This window comes from Simochromis diagramma, unplaced genomic scaffold, assembly GCF_900408965.1.
Source record: "Simochromis diagramma unplaced genomic scaffold, fSimDia1.1 OVJJ01000510.1, whole genome shotgun sequence".
Taxonomy (NCBI): domain Eukaryota; kingdom Metazoa; phylum Chordata; class Actinopteri; order Cichliformes; family Cichlidae; genus Simochromis; species Simochromis diagramma.
The window spans coordinates 889,711-911,062 of record NW_024387326.1 but is presented as its reverse complement, the minus strand read 5'-3'; the positions used below and the strand labels follow the sequence as shown (position 1 = coordinate 911,062).

The following is a 21,352-nucleotide window of genomic DNA, read 5'->3' as shown; positions in this document are numbered from 1 at the left end:
AACGGCGTTAATTTCAGTTTGAATATATTTGTTATAGTATTATTTGATTAAAATTTTGATTAAAATTTGATTAAAATTGTATGCGTTATTTTGTATCTGCATTTTGTCATGGTGAAAGAGTTCGAGTTCTGTGATTGGTCCCGCTGATACGCCTTTCAGCTTCTATCTGTCGATTACAAATAAGTCCTGAATTTCCTAAAAAAAAAAAAAAAAAAGGACCTTTAAACCATACAAACTTCTAAATATTTCCACTGCAAGATGTACTGGGGCTAATACGTTTATAAGAAGCTGCTTACATACTTTTAGATGTGTCCTACATGGTTTACATGCAAATTATGGAAAAATTCTGTAGTTGTACTGAAAAGGATTAGTATGGAAGAGGATTAGGGCCACTGGGGGGAAAAAGTGGGCACATGGTTTTTTTTCTTCTTTTCCAGAGTTCTGAGAAAAAAGTCTGAATTCTATGAAAAAAATGTCAGAATTCAGACTTTTTTCTCAGAATTTTCTTTTTTCCCCCCTCAGAATTCTAGTTTTCTCAGAATTTTCTTTTTCCCCCCCCCTCAGAATTCTGAAAATAATTCTGATGAAAAAGTCAGAGTTCTGAGATTAAGGTCAGAATTCTGAGAAAAGAAAGTCAGTCAAAAAATGAGGAAAAAAGAAAAGAACTATTTTCAGAATTCTGACTTTTTCCTCAGAATTCTGGAATAGAAGAAAAGAGACGTGCCCACTTTTTTCTGGTGGCCCTAATCCTCTTCCTTACATTTACATTGTTTAGGATCATCGTCATGCTGAAAAATGAAGCCACTACCAATCAAATGTTTTCAAGGTTTTGTTGCATCATAGATTATAATGTAATCTAGTTCTTTTTTTTTTCAGTTTTTTTTTTCTTTCTGCTTTTAATTTTATCAATCTTGATTTGATCCCCAACACTGCTAGCTAAAATAGAGCCCCAAAACATGACAGGGCCCACCATTTTGCAGAGGGCTGTAGACACTCACTATTGTATTTCTCTCCTGACCTCTCCCATACATATTGACAACAATTTCAACCAAATACTTCAAACTCACATTCATCACTCTATAAGACCTGTTGTCACAGACTTTCAATCCAGTTCTTTTGTCATTTGGAATGGCTCAGCCTTTTCCCTTAACTTAGATGTGCTAAGTTTTCGGCTAATAGCTTTTTGGGAACCTCCTTGTTTGTGAAAAAATACTAATACATGCCCGTCAAACAAAAGAAAGTATAATGAATTCAAACTTGTGCACTCAATTCTTGTTTTTTACAGTCATTCAAAACATATGCCGTACAATCATTGCACTCTGGAAAAAGGACAGTTCAAAGAAATAATAAGAAATCCAAAATTAACACGACATTCATGCCAATGATGAGTGTATAGATTGTATATAACTGTATATATTTTAAATACATTACCAAACAGAATATCGGCAGTATCAATAAAGACATGAAGCATCAAGACATAGATTTGGTTTATTTATTATTCACACGAGTGCATTTTATTGCTGGATTAATAATGCACAATACATCACATTAACACTATAGGTTTCTCTTGAAAGAAGATGACGGCATTTCATTAGATGGCATTTCATCACGTATGTGAGCAAAAGGGTTGCACTATAACTCTGTAGTGAGAAAATGGAAGCAACAATCACATTAAAGCAGCAGCATAGAGAGTGGTCACAAAGTGAAGCTATTCAGTAGCACATTTAAGGTCTTTTGCAACCTCCCTGTGATTTGGGATTGTTATACTTCACTATGATGTCTACTGATTTTTTTTTTTAAAGGAAATGCCCACAGAGGGAAACTCAACCCCACATGCAAGATGTGGAGCACAGACACTGGGTTTTGGCTGCTGGAGACCTGATAACCAGATCCTTGATGATCTCCACTGTGCCAAACAGTGGGAAAAGCTTCTCATCGAAGCTCTCGTTGTAGGTGTAAATGTGGAAATGTTTGTCCACATCATAGAAGGACAGCTGGTTGTTGTCATAGTCGAGGTAGACGCCCACCTTGCGGGGGATGAGGCCGGGTGGCAGCGCGGTGAATGGCACCGTCAGCGCCTTAAGCTCAGTGCCCCTCTCCAGCCGCAAGGTCAGGTACCCCGTATCTGTGTTCAGCGACTTAAAACCTTTCCTCAGGGCCGACTCTTTAGCAACGCCCAGCCGCCAGTCGCGCTCTCCCACTTCCACCTCCCAGTAGCGGCGACCAGTGCCGTAGCCCTCCGTTCCAACGGCACACCACCAACCGTCAAAACGCTGGTGGTAGTTGGGAATATCTTTTCTCTCAAAGCCACAGCGCATCCTTTTCTCATCAGTAGAGATGAGCAGATCAGGGTTGGCCGTGTCCAGATCCAGGGTCACCTCCACTAGAGGGGAAATGTGAAGAGGTTTAAATTACAAAACAGGTTGAGCAAAGATTATATGGGGAAAAAAAGCTGATTAAATATTTAATTTTGTACCTGCAGCATCTGCAATCCAATCCCACACTGCCAAAAAAAAAGGGAAAATAAAAGTAAGTGGATCTAATAGTGTAAATGCACCAGCATGGGAATAGTAATGTGTGATTCGTGGTCTACAGTATCTCACCTGGTTGAGGGATGTAGGATATGGCACCTGGAAAAAGAGAATGATAAACTCATAAGAGGGTAAATATTTCCAAAGAAACAACCAAAGTCAGCTTGATTTACGATTTACAAACCGATCTTCTGAGTCTTCTGTTTCCACAGAAGCCACTGCTGTGGGATGGTGTCCTGTAGGAACAAACAACAAAGAGGCCTCATTGATTAACTGCAGCGAGTCATGCAAGCTGTAAAGTTTGACCTGTGGATTACAGAAAGAACTTCTACCTTGTCAGGCCGCTGTAACATTAAAGTCCACATAAGCAGCTCCATGGCGGTCAGCAGATTGGGAGCACGGCCCCAGCGCCAGGCGGACTGCACGTCCTCCAGATTCTTCACCACTGGTTCTCCGGGCCACACACTTTGCTGCAGAATGATCAATGTCAATAAAAAACAATGAGCAAACTTATTTTTTGTTTTGAAGGAAATATTAGTTGTATGTCTGAACCTCCCACCTCAGGCTGGGCTCTTATATCCTTGATCCATTCGAGAATAACAGCTTTGGCCTGCTGCAGGTCCTTCTCACTCGTCACATCGGGCTGTTTGCCCTCATTCATCTCTGGCCAGCCATCAGTCTGCATGGGTCTCATCTGCACAGAGAAAAACACACATTTATTAAATATACCTCTATACCTAAAAGACGTGTAGTTCTACTGTGACTATTAATTTTCTGCAGGAATCTGATGTTTCCTTTTAGGTCATCTGACTGTCCACATGTTTCCAATTCATAAGATTTGATCAGATTTGGCCAGGTTTTAATTCAGCTTACTTCTTCCAAAGTCTGCTCAAGGTCACATTTGTCATTTTATGGGCACATTTCCATTTTCTCAGCATAACCTTCATGCACACTACTTACACTCTCACCAATATTCAATTCAACCCTTTCAGCAAAGTCATTAACACAAGGTTCCCAGTGCATGCATACAATAATAAAGTGAGAACTTCTTGGAATGCCAAATCATGTGATAGCTTGAACTATCGCTCTGTCACACGTTGTATCTTTTTAGATTGTAAAGACCATGATCTTACTGATCATCCTATTAGCTGGCCATTCAACTACTAGACTTGTAGTCAAGACCGCCTAAACCAAGACCAAGACAATACCAAGACCAGAGGGCATCGAGACCAAGACAAGACCAAGACCAAGTCAGACAGGGTCAAGACCAAGACAAAGTCGAGACGAGTCCAAGACCGAGACAAAAAAGTCTTTAAACTGCAGCCAGATGCTGGTTCGTTTACAGGTGTCGGGCATATTTATGTGTTTTTGCGATGCACTCGCACAGCCCTCCTCACCGCTGTCTACTGTCTCACTCACTTACTGAGAGGACAGACGCACGCTCCACTTGACTGCCGCGTCTCTCACCCTCTCTGTTTTTCACATAATGATATTATCCTATATCCTTGCATGTGATTGGCCACAATATGGAGGGATTGGAGCATAGCTGGGCCACTGTGTGAAAGCTGACCAGCGAAAGGAAATTAAGTGAGGAGCCGGCTCTCGCTCAATGGGAGTCGACTCTTCTGATTCACTACAAAGCACTCTGTAAGCACGGCTCTTAGAGCTGATGCTTTTGCGCATGACACATTATCGAACGTTACGTTGTGTGTCGTGGATACTGTTGACTCCAAATCTCCCGACCACTATGTCGATCTGAGAGAGTAAGACCGAGACAGCAAGACGATGACGAGACCGAGGGATCCGAGACCAAGACCAAGACCACATAAAAGTGGTCTCGAGACATCCAACTCTATCAACTACCCATTCATTCATTCCTGTCCAGACCTATTAGAAAGGCATAGTTGAGGCTAACATCAGTAGTATGGTCAATGCTATGACATACTGACATGTAAATATATTTTCAAGCTTTTTAAGGCAATGATTACTGCTGGTTATGTAGTCATGATACTTCTGAGCTCAAATTTCTCATTTGCTGTTTGTAGAGAACTTGTAGAAAGTACAAAAGGTGGACATAGCTACGGCGACTTTCTGAAGTGGTGAGCGATTTCACCGGCACCATCTTGGTATCAAAAAACTGAATGTAAAGACGGATCAACCTGTGACACCACTTGCTTGCTGGCTAATTGCTTGCAACTGACAACTCACTGCCAGTGAATGAGCTGATAATACCGCAGATAATCCTGCTTCCTAAAACATGATTTAACCAAGACTTTCAAGACAGAAATCTTCCCATAGACTTCTATTGAGGTTTTGCAATCATTATGGATGTGCAAAAATCATGGTGACAGTGTAGGACCACTAAAGTCCCAGTAACACAGTACTAGAGACCTGGTCATGAGGGGAAAATTATTATATGAAAATGACTGCTAAAGCCCCATTAACAAAGTCTTACAGACTAATCAGTGACCCCCTAGCAACCACGTGTTACTTTGGGGAAAAATGTGTATTCCTCAACTGGTTGGCAAAACCTCCTTGTGACTGCTGCAGTGGTAGTTTGGATGAAAGTAAGGGACTTAAGTAAGGCCACAGTAAGGCTGTAGGGAAACTGTAAAAGTGTGACACAAACCAGAAGTGTCAGCCTTACTATCACTAAGCTAGTGGTTAGCAAATATTTGTAGACAAGCATGTAAAACTGCAGGCAACTCTAGTCTGCTAGCTCAAGCAATCACTGCAAGGTTTTGGGGAAGTCTCTTCTTTGCATGATTGTATCAGGTCCAATATGTTGGACAAGTCTCACACAATATGCACATGGTGTCAAGTGGGAAACTTCAATAGGACTCAGTCTTTTTGCAAACACAACTATCGCCATCTGGTGGCCTTCACTTAGAATGCAAGTTCCACTTCCACATTGACTTTACTTTTCCAGAAGCTACATTCATCTTTACTGTCTGTGGTTGAACTAGAATAATTTGTCCTGCATATGACTGTTTGCGACCATCCTTGACTCCACAGTGTATTTGAATTATCATTGGCTTGTGCAATACAGCCAATCAATGGCAAAACAATAGTTTATCACTTCCCACACAAATGATGCTTTAGTACTTTTCAGTTAAACACCTTGCTTTCCAGCATGGAGGCCCACTGTAGGATGAAGGCCCTGCAGAGAGGAGTTGGCCAGATGTCATTTTGGTTCCAGATGTGCTCCAGCATTGCTGATCTCTGCAAGGGTAAAATGGAGAGAAAAACACTGGATTGATGAAGACTGCTAATTATTTCAGAGTTTAATAATTCCTTCATTAGGCTGTAAACAACAGTGATGATCAGCGTCACTTTTGGCATTAAGAGAAAACTGTTACAAAACTGTTACAATGACACAATCCCATTCATCCTGAAAGTGCACACTAAGACAGTGAGGGAATGCAAGCATCAGTTCAGGTTCACAAGACGTTTTTACCTGACACACTCGGCCGATGTCTCTAGCCAGCTCCACAACGAACAACTGGTCCTCATCCAGGGGCTCCCTCTTCTCTTTCTTTGCCCTCTTGTGCGAATCCTGCGAGGAAAATACAAGTAAAGGATTTTCCGTGAGAAAATGCTGGAGTAAAGAGGAGTGTTCGAGCCACAAAGAAAGACATTTAGACAGCATTAGTGCTGGTTCACAAGGGCTTTAGAAAGTAATAAGGCCAACTGGGAAAGGGGGCGGTCACTTAGCCTAATCAAATGCACATCGGGGCTCTGATCCTGTCAGCAGAAAAAAACAGCCTCTGTCTCATTTCATCTCATCAACTCCCTGCATAGAGTAACCCCCCTTTTTACTTACATTAAGCCAAACACCAACACCAAACAGGTAAGATTATAAAAAAAAATGTATTATGTCAGCTGTCTACCTGAGTATAAACGTGACCTCCTGCCAGGGGGCACGTTTGAACATTAAACACACAATATTTTTATTAGAGTGTACAGAAATGGGTTACCTTGATCTTGGCCGTCAGGTTTTTGGCCGGCTCCACCATGAAGTGAAAACACTGCATCATTTTGGCTGGCCTGTCCTAACATGACACACAAAACACACAAAAAATTTAGCTTTAGCAAACTACCCATTCATTCATTCCTGTCCAGACCATGTGTCATCCTGACAAGCAGCATTACGCGGTAATGAAGCATTTAAGCACAATCTGCTACATCTCAGAAATCTGATGGCAACTCCATGGCGGTAAAAACAGCAGTGAGTTATCTCACTGCTGCTCCTCAAACCCCTAAGGACTTGTTATTGTCCTTGGTGTCTTCTAGGAGGTGAATGCTGAAGTGGAAAATGGGCAATGTTTAGTTCCAAAACACTGGGAGGTCAAGTAAATCAGTAAATACATGACGATGATGGAAACATCACACGGCCTTTTGGAGATCAGGACATAACAATAACAGTAAAAGGTGAGGGATGCAGCGGTGGAGTTTTGGCAAGTTATATAAAGGATCAACAAAGTTAATGAAGTCATAGATGCCACACGCATGCAGAGCACAAAGTCTTTAAGAAGGTCATCGAGCAGAAGCAGAGAACAGCAGTGATTATTAAACTGAGCAGCAGTAAAGCGATAAAAACAAGCAGTCTGAGGCAGGAAAGGCCCAGATTTTCTGTCTCCCTGCCTTATTTACTCTGTATGTCACTCACTCTGGCCTTTTTCTCTCCCTCATCATCTGCAGAAGAATACAGTGCAAGCTCAGTCTGTGTCTGGTTGGCACTGCATCAATTATCATGACCAGACAAAACTGGTTCTCAGGCTGAGCAGGACGTACAAACGCCCCCCCCCACAACAAAACACAACACAATGCAATTAATAAAGCCTGTATTTGCATGCAATATCACCCCTTGTTTCATGTGAATAAACTGTGTTTCTGTGCAGCTTGAAGACGGCTCGAAATAGCGCTGGTTAGGCCCACTTTCATATACAAAACTAAGCTGCACCACTCAGGAATCTACCAACAACACGCACCTGTACATACACGTCAATGCTGCGTCACACAGGAAAACAACAACAGCATCACAGCACATAAAATCAAATGAAAGACTCAATTTTTTTAGACGACACGTCTAACGATGGGGAAGTGCTCGCTTTGTATTTAAGCTGTGGGAAAGCATGACCATGCAGCTTTTGCAGAGTGAGAGCGACCCAGTTCGCAGGCAGCTGATGACTGCGCAGGAGGTAAACACAAATCTGCTGAGTGACTTTGCGGCAGATTTGCATCACATGTGCAAAGATGCCTCTTTGCAGACGTTGCAGACTGATTTTTACCACCAATGTCCACACAACAAAATGACAGGTTCATGCATTTATAGCGTTGTTGTCCTATAATTCGTCCTCTGCAGTGCGTCCTGCGAAACAGCGCGGTTAGTAATAAGGCGCCAGCTGACCTGCAGCTTACCGGGATCCGCGGAGTTTTGTTGAAGCTCTTCGGTTTTCCTCTTGCCTCTTTCTTTAAGCGAGAAGCTGCCGGGTCTAAAAGTGTCTGGTCTCTGTTCTGCAGTCTGTGTCTGACCTTGTTTACATACCAGACTGACAGTCGGCTGCTCGTGCAGTTTCGTTTTTTTCCGTGAGTGACGAAAGCGGCTCATTAATGGGCAGAGCTCGCGACCATCTTGGTAAGGTAACAGTATTTTATGCTGTCTTAAAGAGGCAAATCTGTAGTTTGGATTCAAGTTTTAAAAATGCGACTGTTTCACTTGTGTATTTACATCTTCTTCTATATGGCTTGCACTGCAGCAAATCAGTTTATGCCACTGGATTTATTTTACATGCATAGGTTCATTCAGCGCACACAGACTAACTAAATCTGATAAACCTGATATCATTTCTGCTATTAAGGGCACACTTGCAAGACTTGAAGCGCAGATATATTAGATTTAATCCTTGCATACTGGAAGTTCACTGTCATCTCAGCATCAGCTTAAACTGCTGCCTCTGATTATACATGTATCACTGTAACATTTGATTTACTGTGTAACGGCTGTCTATTGTTAAAAAGGCACATTATATTGTCAAAAGTTTGCCTCGTCTGCCCTCACACGCAAATGAACTTGAGTGACATCCCGTTCCTAATCCATAAAGTTTAATATGGATTTACAGCCTCAACTCTTCTGGGAAGACTTTCCACAAGGTTTAGAAGTGTTTATGGGAATTTTTGAGCATTCTCCCAGAAGAACATTTGTGAGGTAAGACACTGATGTTGGACGAGAAGGGTCTGGCTCGCAGTCTCCACTCTAATTTCTCCCAAAGGTTTTCTCTCAGGTTGAGGTCAGGACTGCGCAGACCAAGTTCTTCCACACCAAATTCGCTCATCCATGTCTTTATGGATGTTACTTTGTGCACTGGTGTGCAGTCATGTTTCACTGGAACTAAGGGCCTGAAGCCCAACTGCTGAAAAACAATCCCAGAACATAATCCCCACTCCACCAAACCTTTTTTAAAAAAAATTTATTTAACCCTTATTTATACAGGTTGTCCCATTGAAACTCAATGTCTCATTTACAAGGCAGATCTGTTCCGGACAAACATTAAAATTACAACAATACAAGAAATAATAAAATAGCTAAATTTGTCTAATTCACACAGTCATATCAAATACAACAACAAGTTCCCAGTGATGATTTCACAAAAACATTTGCATGTCTTTTGAAGTGTGCAAGTGAAATCAGTTGATTGATTGATACTTTACATTTAGTACAATGAAGCCGGACAAATAGTGTTGTCCTTTCAAACCCAGACTTGTCCATCAGAATGCCAAATGGGGAAGCATGATTTGTCACTCCAGAGAACACACCTCCACCGCTCTAGAGTCCAGTGACGGCATGCTTTACACCACTGCACCTGACACTTTGCATTGTGTTTGGTAATGTAAGGCTTTGTTGCAGCTGTTCAGCCATGGAAACCCATTCCATGAAGCTCTCTGCACACCGATCTTGAGCTAACCTGAAGGCCACGTGAAGTTTGGATGTCTGTGACTGACTCTGTAGAAAGTTGGCGACCCCAACGTATGATCCTCAGCATCTGCTGACCCCGCTCTGTGGTTTAACATGGGCTACCACTCTGTGACTGAGTTGCTGTCGTTCCCAGTTGTTTCCACTTTGTTATAATAGCACTAACAGCTGACTGTGGAATATTTATTAATGAGGAAATTTCACGAGTGGATTTGTTCCACAGGTGACATCCAATGACCGTACACCTCTAAAGCTCACTGAGCTCCTGAAAGCGATCTACCCTTTAATAAATGTTTGTAGAAGCAGTCTGCATGTCTGGATGCTTGATTTTATACACCTGTGGCCACAGAAGTGATTGGAACACCTGAATTCAATGATTTGGATGGGTGACTGAATACCTTTGTCAATATAGTGAATGTAAGGTATGGAATACCTCAAGCTAGATATTTTGTGTAATTTTCAGTCTTTATTAAGACCTTCCATTTGTATTAACAATGGCTCGGATTGTTAATACAAATGGAAGTCATCAGTGTTTCCTGATGACTAAACAATGCAGCTGAACCATCGATTGATAAATGAAATACTAAATAAGTAGTTGAAGGTTGTAAAAGGTTAATAAACAGGTGTTAGATGTTGCTAAGTCACAAATGCATAGACTGAGTGTTAACAGTACTCCAGGTGAAGTGCAGGAGATATTGCAAGTAAACTGCTAAAGGTTTGTCAGTGGTCAGAAGAGTTTCAGACTTGATGCTTTGGTTGCGTTAGTTCTGCCTCAGCTTTATTGTTCTTGTGTGAGCCCCTCAAGTGCTTCAGCAATAGAAATAAAACCTTGCAGGTAGTGCAAAATAAAGCTGCCGGTTCTTTATTGCAGTGCTTTTACAGAACTAATATCAATGAGATCTAAATTAAATATCCTAGAGACAAGATTACTGCATGTATTATATGGAATGAAACACAGTTCAGTCGACATAATCATTGAACACGATCTGCAGCAGAAAGGAGTTTTATATTGCCAAAGGTGAAAACAAGTGATATAAAGAAAACAGTAATTCACTGATATGGTGGAACTCAGTAGCGGTTCATATTACTACAACCAGAAAGCTAGAAAAAAGCACATTACATAAAAGTCATAGATTGATTTTCATGTCACTGAGTGGAAATAATAATTTGATTCCCAAGCAAAACATGATCTAGTATTGGTGGATAAATCGTTGTGGGCAAACACAGCGGTAAGACGTTTCTCGTAGTTGGTCACCAGGTTTGGAAAAATGGTGTTTTCTGGGACACACTCAGGATTCCTCTTCCACTAAACGTATTGGGTCAGGTTGATGGCAAAGAGGTCGATTTTCTGACCACAGCACTTTCTCCCAAGCCTTCTCTGAATTATTTAGATGTTCACTAGCAAAGCTAAGACGGGCCCGTATACGTGTCTTGTTGAGCAGGTAGACCTTGTGGCGCAGCAAGATTTCAATTTAATAAAGCGTAGTGTTTTAGTAGTGGTGTACTTTGCTCCAACTGCCTTCAGATCATTAACAAGCTCCACCTGTTTACTTTTTGGGCTGATCACTGTTGAGTCAAGATCTTGCATAGAGCCTGAATTCATTTTATATTTCTTCCATTTCTGAATAATGACACCAACAGTTGTCGCCTTCTCACCAAGCTTCATAGAGTATCAAATCCTTATTGAAGTCAATGACAAAAAGTCAGTTTATAACTTTTATGTAATTTCTTTTCAGGATTTTCCACTCTGTGAAGCTACAATAAAAACGAAAGACTGGTCATTATTTTTCCATAATGGGAATGTTTCCCCATAGGAAGTTGTTTTTGAATATTAGGACCTAAAAACTGAAAATATTCCAGTTTTTTATTGAACTCCAGAATTCAATAAAATTCATGGTAATTAGTTTGGGAAATACTAATTAGACAATAATCTCCCATGAAATTTTCCTGATGTGTCCTTTGTTTTCAAAACAACATGCACTCAGAAACGCGCATATAAAATCTTACCTCACTGTGATTGGTTTGGATGTGGTCCACATACATAAACTGCGGCTGTGTAATGAAAAACATTCACGAACAAAGCAATAAAAGTATTTATTACATTTGTTTCCACAGAGAAATAACAAGATGTCAGTTATCTTTCTTCAATAAATACAGTACGAGACATATGCAGGGCAAACATACGACACGTGCACATGGAAAGTAAGAGAAAATAACGCACAGAACATTAAGACATAAAATCTGGTGTGTAAATAGAAAAAAATCAAAAGATGGGGTAAAGACAAAGGTTTTGTAATGAATGTCTAGTTTCGATTCCATGAAAGGCACTCTCATTAGCACCTTTTTTATTCTCCCTCTTGCAGGCCTGAAGCTAGAGCAGCGTTGCATCGCCTCAGCGGGGTAAAGAAGCCCGCTTTGCGGCAGCTACTAAACAAACAGACCTCTTTAAAAACCACACAATGAGGTTTCCAGTTCGGGGACATTAGAATAAATGAGAAGAGCTAACTGTGAAAACATAAGTCCATTAACAGAATTTAATACACGTCACTGTAACCAACAAAGTAAATAGTCGTTCCCTTTTTTTGGTATGTTTCAGTTCTGCCCTCCCCTGTTCGAGATGTGCCAGCCACCTTAGTTTTATGAGTATTCAGTGTTTCTGTTTTCAAACTCACGGGCACGGTAGAGCACAGTAAATGTCACAAAGTATTTTTAACATTCAAACGTGTCCTTCCCTGCAGGGTGTGCGGCTCCTCGTATGGTTGCCTTCCAGCTCATGATCAACATTAGCTCTGTCAGTTTTGAGGTATCAGAATCATCTTGTACACAAGTGTTAAGGATCCAGTCGATTTAGTAACTGCATCTGCGTTACGTTAAATATCGCAGTTCAGCTTCACATTCACCAGAAAGCTTGATGGCTTGATCGGCGTCACACGGGTAGGACGGTGTTGTCGGCGGCCTCAAAGTTAGCTGGAGGCGCTGTGTTAGTCTGAACGACGGCTCTAGTGTTGGTGTAGAAACTCTGAGCAGAGGGGACGTCCAGGCTGGATGAGAGGATGTCGTACGGCAGCTCCACCGATTGACGGATGCTCTCTTCATATGTTGGAGGAGGCTGTAGGAGATGGGAAAAAAAGATAGAAGAGATTTTACACTAAATATTACACGAACATCTATGAGCTGAACTGTCGGTCAGAATAGCTAATTGTTTAAAATTAGCAAGTAACTGAAGGGTCTGTGGAGTGTTCAGATCCACAGGTTAACTGCTCTGATTCAGATAAAGTTAGCAGCCAGCAGGTGGACCAAGATAAGCATTTAACAGAACTTAAAGGAAAAATAAACTTAATCAGCTCTTCAGACTCAAAATGCTAATGTAACATCATCTCTGCAGAGTGAAAAAATAGGCTGCTGACATCTATTCATTATTTCTGCTTATCCAATTCAGGGTTGCGGGATGTGTGGGGTGGAGCTGGAGCCTATTTTAGCTGTGATCGGACAGATCATGAGTCTGTCATAGGGCTAATGGGAAATGACAGTTCAATGGTGACAGCATATTGCAGGGGTGTCGAAATCCAGATCTCGAGGGCCGGTGTCCTGCAAGTTTTAGATATCACCCTGGGTCAACAAGCCTGAATCAAATGATTAGTTCATTACCAGGCTTCTGGAGAACTTCAAGACATGTTGAAGAGGTAATTTAGCCATTTAAATCAGCTGTGGATGAAGGACACATCTAAAACCTGCAGGACACTGGCACTCGAGGCCTGGAGTTCGACACCTGTGGCATATTGGGAGTCGTTGGGCAGCTTAGGGGAGCTCAGACTGCCCAGCTGCCTGCAGTCAGATGGCGGCAATGTCAGAAACATGTGGTACAACTAATCTGTGCCCTACTCTAGATTGTGCTGTCGTTGGTGTTCCACCGTGTTCTAGATACCTTCGAACTCAGATATCGGAACAAAAGCAAGTAAAAACAGGATTTGTTAGCTAAGTAGAGCAACTCTTGTATCACTGGCAATACAGCATAATACTTTGTTTGTTTGTTTTTTATTCTGACTTTCCAAGTAAGAAATCCAAGTTGAAGGAACATTCTAGATTCAAATTCTGACTGGGTATGTCAGAAATTCAGATTTCCGACTTATTCAGGACTTCAGGAATTCATAATTTTGCTTCGTCTTGATGCATGTTCAATCATCCAGGTAAGTAAATCTCCAAAAGTTGATTCTGTTCATCTGGACGTAGCGTTTTGTGGGAGAAACGTTTCGTCACTCATCCAAGTGACTTCTTCAGTCTCGGCTGACTGCAGGTTTCCCCAAATCTTATAAACAGTACATTTGCATAATGACTGAAACCAGCCCATTGTTCCTTCAGTGGGCTGGTTTCACACCATTATAACACACAGGGAGCTGAAATGGCCACTTTTGGTACTTTTCTTGCTGTATTTTTTTGATCGCACTTCTCTCACTCCTGGTTAACTGCTGTCACTCCTTCCCTATTCTGGCCCACTTGTCAACCACATAGTTGATGGTTTGGACGACTGCTCAGAGAAAAGTTTGCAGTGGTTGAAAACCCTGCTTTGTCAGCTTTCTGTAGGCAAATACTTTCACAAACAAATACAACTGGAGTAGCATGAATTAAATACAATGCAGAGAGACTGACCACCATTTGCACTCACATTCACATCTATGTCCTAATAACCAGTTAACCTAATTTGCATGTCTTTGGACTGTGGATGGGGAAGCTGGAAAACCCAGAAGAAACCCACATAGGCACAGGGAGAACATGCAAACTCCATGGTCATTATAATATAGCATTAATCAAGTGGTAATATTATGTTTACAGCTGCTATCTTAATACAGATTTAAGGAAAGACATGGAATATCATTCAGTAATGAGATGCACGTGTATACATGTTACTGTCATACTGCTGCCTTTGTATGCAGTGATGAGACTTCTGAAGACTTTTGGGAAACATTTCCCAAGTTGCCAAAGGGCACTGTTCTCCATAGCTGTCTGAGAGCGCACAGTAATGCCACCGAGGTTGCAGACCACAAAATTCTTCAGGAAAATTAAAAGTCCTCGAACAATCCGGAAGGACTGAGTTAACCTGAGAGCATCCACAGGCCTGAAAGAACTGAAATCTGACCCTGTGGTGAAGCAGAACGTGTTTGTATTTACATTACCAATTAATCCATCCCCATCCTGGCTGTCTGGAACATGTTCTTTTTCCCCCCAAATATATTATCTTTCTCATCACATCTAGCAGATTCACGCTCCCTGACTGAGTCCTCTTATCTTTTAATTGCTTGGGGACCCTCAGGCGACAAGTGCAACCCCACAACCCTGCCCTCCGTTTGATACCCGCACCACACGCGCACGCATACCAGGCTGCAAAGTTTTACTGCCGTCCTGCCTCGGGCCACGCAGGGCAGGCGGGGAAATAAAGGGGTCCATCATCTGAACTCTTGCAAGATAGAGTTCAGATTGTGTAGAGGAATGTTTGTCAGTGACTAGTGATGGGATGACAGAAGAGTATTGTGTGTGAATGTGCTTTGGTGATGAGCAGTCATGCTAGGGGGTGTTTAATTAAAGAAACGGAGAGGAGGTCAAAGTAGAAAAAAACGGTGGAAGATGGGAGCACAAAGCTGCATTCTTGGGCACTGTTTGCACTCAGAACGCAGGCTTTAATTATGTTTGATGTTCCTTTTTCTCATTACCTTGTTTGCTCAAGCGTTGTGCGAACTAGAAGCTAAGCGAAAGATCAACACGGTAAAACCTCGAAACGCAGCTGCCAGCACAATTCGGCAGCAGGCATTAGATGAGCTGATACTGCATCCTGTTTACTGCGCTCTGAATGCAGTCTAAGGTCTTGTTACAACATTGTGTGCCAACATCTTTCTATTAACAATAATAAAGAGAGTCTCATTCTGTTATCTCCACCCACTGTGTCAATAGAAATGAGGGCTTTCAATAAAAAGCCGACTTTTTTTGGAGATTTAATGTTCTCCCACAATCCCATGCTTAACAAAAACACCTGAAGGGCTACATTTCCAAAGGCTTTACAACAATACCAAACTGTGTAATGCAGTTTTAGTCTCTAGTGTACCCCACCTCAGTCACAATGGGTCCATTGAGACCAAAACGGTCTGCGATCATCATGTGGATCTGCCTCTGGCGGTCCTTCTTTCGGACGCTCTCATAGGAGGGGAGCCTCGGCAGGGGGCCTTCCAGCACAGGCAGGCTGTAGCTGGAGGGCAGGCCGACGTAGAACAGCTGACCTGCCTGCTGAGACATAAACAGACCACAGTGGGACAAGAAGCAGGTGTCTTTATGTTATTTGTGAAAAGTGGTCTGAAATTTAGTGGGGGAAATAAGTGTTTGAGCCCTGCTAAATTTATAGATTTGCTCACTTAAAAAGAAATGAAAGAAAAGAAATTAAATGAAATAGATTTTTATGTTAGGTTCATTTTAATGGAGAAAGACAGAATACCAACCAAAAATCCAGACAAAAAACCCCAAACACATGACATAAAAGACATAAACTGATTTGCATGAGTGAAGTAGGCATTTGAACCAGCCAGAATTCTGTGTGGCCATGTGACATACAAATTACAATCAGTCAGTCAGTTGCAGACATTCACCATCTCAGCTCTTTACGTGTATAAAGCAAACCTGTCCACATAATCACTTTCTACCATTCTAACCTCTCCACCACCACGGGCATGACCAAAAAGTTGTCAGAGGACATTAGGAGGAGCCACAACACTGTCAGCAAGAAGCAAAATTTATAAAATGACTAACAATTACCCTCATTCTCATGAGAATTGTGATGGATCATCCCAAAACTATACTGGAGGATTCTTTAAATGATCTGAAGGCAGTTGGGACCACAGTCACCAAGAGCACCATTGGTAACACACTACACTAGTGGATTGAAATCTTGCTGCGCCCACACGGATCCCCTGCACAAGAAGACACAGGCCCGTCCGAAGACACCAGTAGGTTAAATAATTCAGAGAAGGCTGTGGTCAAATGACACCAAAAGGTCTTTGTCATCAACTTGACCTGCCATGTTTGGAGGAAGACAAATGCTGAGTATGACCCAGAAAACACCATCCCCAGAGTAAAGCGAGGAGGTGGGAACATTATGCTTTGTGGGCAAAAACCAACTACAAAAAACGTTTTGCTGCTGTGCTTTTGCCAACAAGGGTTATTCGACCAAGTACTACGTCATGTTTTGCTTGTGGATCAAATATTTATCTCACTCAGTGACATGCAAATCAGTTTATTATTTTTATGTAATGTGTTAAATACTGGATTTCTGATGGATATTCTGTATATAATATATGTATATTATATATATATTATAATATACAATGTTATATAGAAATCAGAGACTGCTCATTTCTTTGTAAGTGTGAAAACTTACAAATTCAGCAGGTATCAAATAATTATTTCCCCCATCATCCCATCTTCACGCTGTCAGGGGAGAACCCCATCCCAGATACCCACGTTAAAGGATAAATCTCATCAGAAACATTCACTTCAGAGACGAGGACTTTCCGGCCTATGTGTATTATAGAGTGTGTGCATGTGAATGAAGGCCCTGCCTTAACCATTAGCATACACAGAGGGGAAGAGAGGTGCTTTGTTTGGCTTAATAGCAGATGATGGGCTCTCTCACCTGAGTGCTGCTGTCATCAGTGATCTGTGTCTGCTCGAGAAAAGGAGATGGCACCAGCGTCTGCCGGCTGCTGTAGTACTGAGAGGGAGCACCCTGTAAAACAAACAGTAATAAATTCAAGAAGTTGCGGGACAGGAAAAAAAACCCCTTAGTTATTAATTAAACACAGGACTGGAATTTCACCTTTAGAGTTTAACTAGGTGAAGCATTTTTCTGGTTCTTGTTGCTGAGAACCACTAACTTCAGCCCAATTGACCAATTTTCATGCCTTGTTTAGTCACTTTGGTGCACCGGCTGGTTCAGCAGTACCATAAATTATCTAATCAATAAGACGACCACCCTCAGATTTCCGTGCCTCCTCCTCCTCCTATAAAACAAGACCCGTCCGTGTCTCACTGTATGAGGTGCAGAAATCCTGAAAAAAGGCCGCTAGTAAAACGAGGTAATTGCCTCACGTCTAAATGAGTCTCCTTTGTGTGGAGAACAATGTGATGTCCTACTGTGTCATCAAGGTCCCTAGGCAACAAACCACACCGTGTGGTCTTTTCAGCGTCCCTCTATTGCCCGTGTAGCCCCGGCGGGTACCTGTTAAGGAGCACACTCCAATACACATTATGGCCTTTTTATGTCATTTGAGCCGCCTTTACCACAAAGTCAATTTGTTGCCTGACTGAGATTTAGATCCAGCATGAGGACAAGAGATATGAGCTAAACAGCAGTTGCTGCGAATACTATAGAGATTCTTCTCACACAGAAGCAACAAAGGCAGCTCAGATTGCACTAACACGGGGTCACATCAACATATCATCAGTTTATCAGATTTATTATTTTCCCAGGCCTTTTTAAACGATGACATCACTCACCATCAAAGTGACGCGATCTGTCGACCTTTGCCATAACCCTCATTACGTTTCACAGACACACAGAGATGGCACCAAGAAAAGGTGATGTCAAAGGTCATTTTCCCCTCACTGGTTTGTACTTTTGAGAGGGAGGGTAAAAAAAAAGAAAGAAACGTCACCACGTCGAAGAGAAAAGGAAAAAAAAGGAGAGGAGCTTTTGTCGCCTGCCATTGAATCAGCCAGCGTGAAGAAAAAAGCACAACCGTGTAAAATCAGTGTCGAAGTCGGGGGAGGACCCCAGCAGCAGTGTGCTTTTTTTCTCCTCCGCCGCACCCTAAAGGAGCTCCCATTGTCCCTCTTGTCTCCCCCCCACCTCCAACACCCACCGTGGGGTCGGTCCACTATTCATGGAGCAAACTGAAGCAGGGAAAGGTATGTGACTATGAAGTCGAAGACATGAAACACAATGAAAGAGCGCCTGTGTGTGTGTTTCTCAATCTTCACTTTCTCTCGCTTGTGGTCAAAAGAGTGAAAGCCTCTTTTTCACCACAATTAATCGCAGGAATTGTAACGACACTCATCACTCTCTAATCTGTCACGTGCAGTTCACTGTACGTGACCTGAGGGTAAATAGAAACCATCATGTGCTTCTCTTATCAGCAACACGGTACAGCTGTAAGCAGAGGTCAGCATGGCCACTTTGTACAAGTGAAACAGTCTGTTAGTTCCTTAAACTCAGGCACAACAGAGCCTCTCCATTAAAGGCACAGCTGAACAGACAGCTTCCTGTCAGTTGAAGGAGGGAGGCATGAGTTGTGTCTCTGCAATCTAAAGATAACACTCAAACCTCACCCCGGGGACTAATGGAGGGGAGAGACGGGTCAGGAAAAGGAAACGGACGACTAATAAACAGTATAATTCTTTGGGAGTGTTTGCATTTCCTCTTTAGTTTATCCTGCACCAGCACCTGCAGCACTGAGGATAGTCAAGTGTTTCTCTTTAGTGAGCAAACGGTTATGTTATTTTGTAGGTGTGATTTTTAACAAAATGTTACACACAAGCTAAAAAAAGACCCAAGGACTTGGGTTGATTTGCTTCACCCTGCCAATGCTGGGACAGAAAAAAAATAAATTTGATTTGCAGTGATTTAATTAGGCCACTATGGTGCTGAAGTAGCATCAGTGCTAATTCTGTCCAATTCTATTGGAGAGATAGTGCAGCACTCAAGAGATATTTCTGGCAGCGCGCTATTTCCACCGGAGCGAATTCACTGACTGACACTGATCATATCAAGTTTATTGTAGGCCATGTTTGTGCCGCTATGCAAATTCAATCTGACACCCCTTAATGTCTGCGTGCCGGCCTGTCTTTGAGTGTAATCTCAACAGTTTGTGCTGAGAAACTGAACATACAGATCACCTTACAAAGAAAAACCCCACAAAACTCAGCATCAGGGTGTTTTTTTGTCCCCCCCTCACCCTCACCCCCACCCACACACACATACACTCTCTGCCATGTGGTTTGTTTTTCTTTACCATATCTGCATGTGGCCCCTGATAGGAAAACAGTCTGCAGCACTGAGGATCCTTGCGGTAGATGATGGACAGCAGCACCACGATAACCACGAAGAACACCAGAGAGGAAACTGCTTGAAGCCGAGAGAATGAGAAGTCACTTAATCACACTGAGTCAGACACTGTGCATTTTTTTCCACTCACTTTGCACATTTGAAGCCTGTGATGAGTTTTTTTTTAATAAAAATGTGCTTATTCGCTGTTTTTAAATGTCAGTCCATCTCTACAGTCAAAGTTTCTCCGGTGTGTTTAAAATGACAAACTCAAGTGTCTAAGCTTGTTTTTAATGGGCTTGGTAAACATAAGAGCCAAAGCTGAGACATTAAAAGCATGTATATATATATATATAGCTATCTGCATGTGTGGCTAGATTAAATCCAAATGCTATATCCAAATGTCTCCCTCTAAAGAAACGATTTTTACTCGAATTACATCCTTAAAGCTTTACTTACAGGACGCAGCGACCACTGTGAGTTGATCAGATGTCAGCTGGAAGGAGGGGATGGTTGGAGTTGCAGTTGTGGACATTTCTCCTTCGTGAACTGTTAATCTTCCCTTTACAAATCCTCCTGAACTCTTAGGCCTCAGCGCCGGGGCTCTCATCTTACAGATCAGAAAAGGAATCTGTCCTCCTGTCGCTCGTCTTCATCGTGCGCTCAGTCCCGGACAGGCTGGCAGTCCACATGCGCTCTGCAAAGTGGGGATCTCAAACTCTCTCCACTCGGTCAAACACGCCACACAGCGTTTAAGAGCCCGTGACGGCGCACTGACGCCCTCCCCGAAGCGCGCGTGACGTCGCTGTGGCTTGGAGCCGGACAGCAGCATTGGTTTTGTTTATGGACTGACTGACACTGACTGGAAGCAGCAGCAGCGCACGGGCACACAGACTCATTACTTAGGCTAATAGGCATTTTTAAGCTGGACCCCTCTCTCTATGTGCGGAGGACACCAGGCCACGGACACGGAAAACAGCAGCGTCTGTGCTGCTGAATAAATATTGCAGCAGGTTGCTATTGCTGCTTCCTCCGCTGTTTAACTAATGGCATCCAGACCAGTATAAGTTAGTTAACACCCCGGATTCCTGAGCTGGAGTCCCGTTACCCTGGCAACCGCGGGGGTCCCATCCTTAGAGGCTTTCTACACAAAGACCCAAAATGTACCATTAGTATTCATAGATGGAAACTATGAAAACATGCGCCCCGCCCTTTTTCTCCTTTTTTACTAGATAAACTTCATAAAGTATGTCACCCCAGATACTTTCATTATTTTATATCTTAAAGGTGGAGAGAGGCACTGACATCCCGTAGACAGGATAAAACAGATCTCTTAATATGCACTTCACATATCTGGCTGTGGCCCAAGCTTGCTGAATTGAATCAGTATATTATACTTTGCCCTCGAGACAGCAAGGAGAAATTAGTTTTGCATACTGGCCATCCTTACAGGGAGAGGGAAGTAACTAAAACTTGGAAAAGCCAAACTCCAGCAAGCTTTTTAAGTAATAAGTATTCATTCGAGTCAGCGTATTTTACACAGTAATAAATACATAAATAACAAATCCGTAAACATACAGTTTAGTGTATCATTTTATAATGAAGTAATTTTCTGAATTCGTTTACTTAACTGATATTTTGTGGCATTTTGTTGTGGTTGTTGTTTGTTTGTTGTTGTTGTTGTTGGGTTTTTTTTTTGGGGGGGGGGGGGTTATACCACGTATTGAATTTGACTATTTATGTAAATGCATATGAATGGGTGTTGAT

General features: G+C 42.2%; 2 protein-coding genes across 9 annotated transcripts; both read right to left on the bottom strand.

Annotated features, from left to right (window-relative positions):
• Positions 1-1,470: 1,470 nt before the first annotated feature.
• On the bottom strand, positions 1,471-12,187 carry LOC120717937 (butyrophilin subfamily 3 member A3-like). Of its 6 annotated transcripts, none has more exons than XM_040006217.1 (10): positions 12,183-12,187; positions 6,509-6,583; positions 5,989-6,087; positions 5,652-5,753; positions 3,091-3,225; positions 2,864-3,001; positions 2,716-2,767; positions 2,604-2,630; positions 2,477-2,503; positions 1,471-2,383 (listed from the first exon to the last, which is right to left on the bottom strand). In XM_040006217.1, exons 2-10 carry the CDS (start codon positions 6,566-6,568, stop codon positions 1,824-1,826), a joined length of 1,200 nt encoding a protein of 399 aa, XP_039862151.1. In that variant the 5' UTR covers positions 6,569-6,583; positions 12,183-12,187; the 3' UTR covers positions 1,471-1,823. The 6 variants fall into 6 exon arrangements, with proteins under 6 accessions (XP_039862151.1, XP_039862147.1, XP_039862152.1 ...); XM_040006213.1 differs by lacking the exon at positions 12,183-12,187 and adding an exon at positions 7,942-8,157; XM_040006218.1 differs by lacking the exon at positions 12,183-12,187 and adding an exon at positions 7,953-8,066 and having other exon boundaries at positions 6,509-6,578.
• si:ch73-364h19.1 lies at positions 12,183-21,138 on the bottom strand. 3 transcript variants are annotated; one of them, XM_040006221.1, is made up of 5 exons: positions 20,045-21,138; positions 19,554-19,666; positions 17,177-17,269; positions 15,604-15,777; positions 12,183-12,613 (listed from the first exon to the last, which is right to left on the bottom strand). In XM_040006221.1, exons 1-5 carry the CDS (start codon positions 20,193-20,195, stop codon positions 12,431-12,433), a joined length of 714 nt encoding a protein of 237 aa, XP_039862155.1. In that variant the 5' UTR covers positions 20,196-21,138; the 3' UTR covers positions 12,183-12,430. The 3 variants fall into 3 exon arrangements, with proteins under 3 accessions (XP_039862155.1, XP_039862157.1, XP_039862156.1); XM_040006223.1 differs by having other exon boundaries at positions 15,604-15,774; positions 20,045-21,137; XM_040006222.1 differs by having other exon boundaries at positions 19,554-19,663; positions 20,045-20,716.
• Positions 21,139-21,352: the final 214 nt, after the last annotated feature.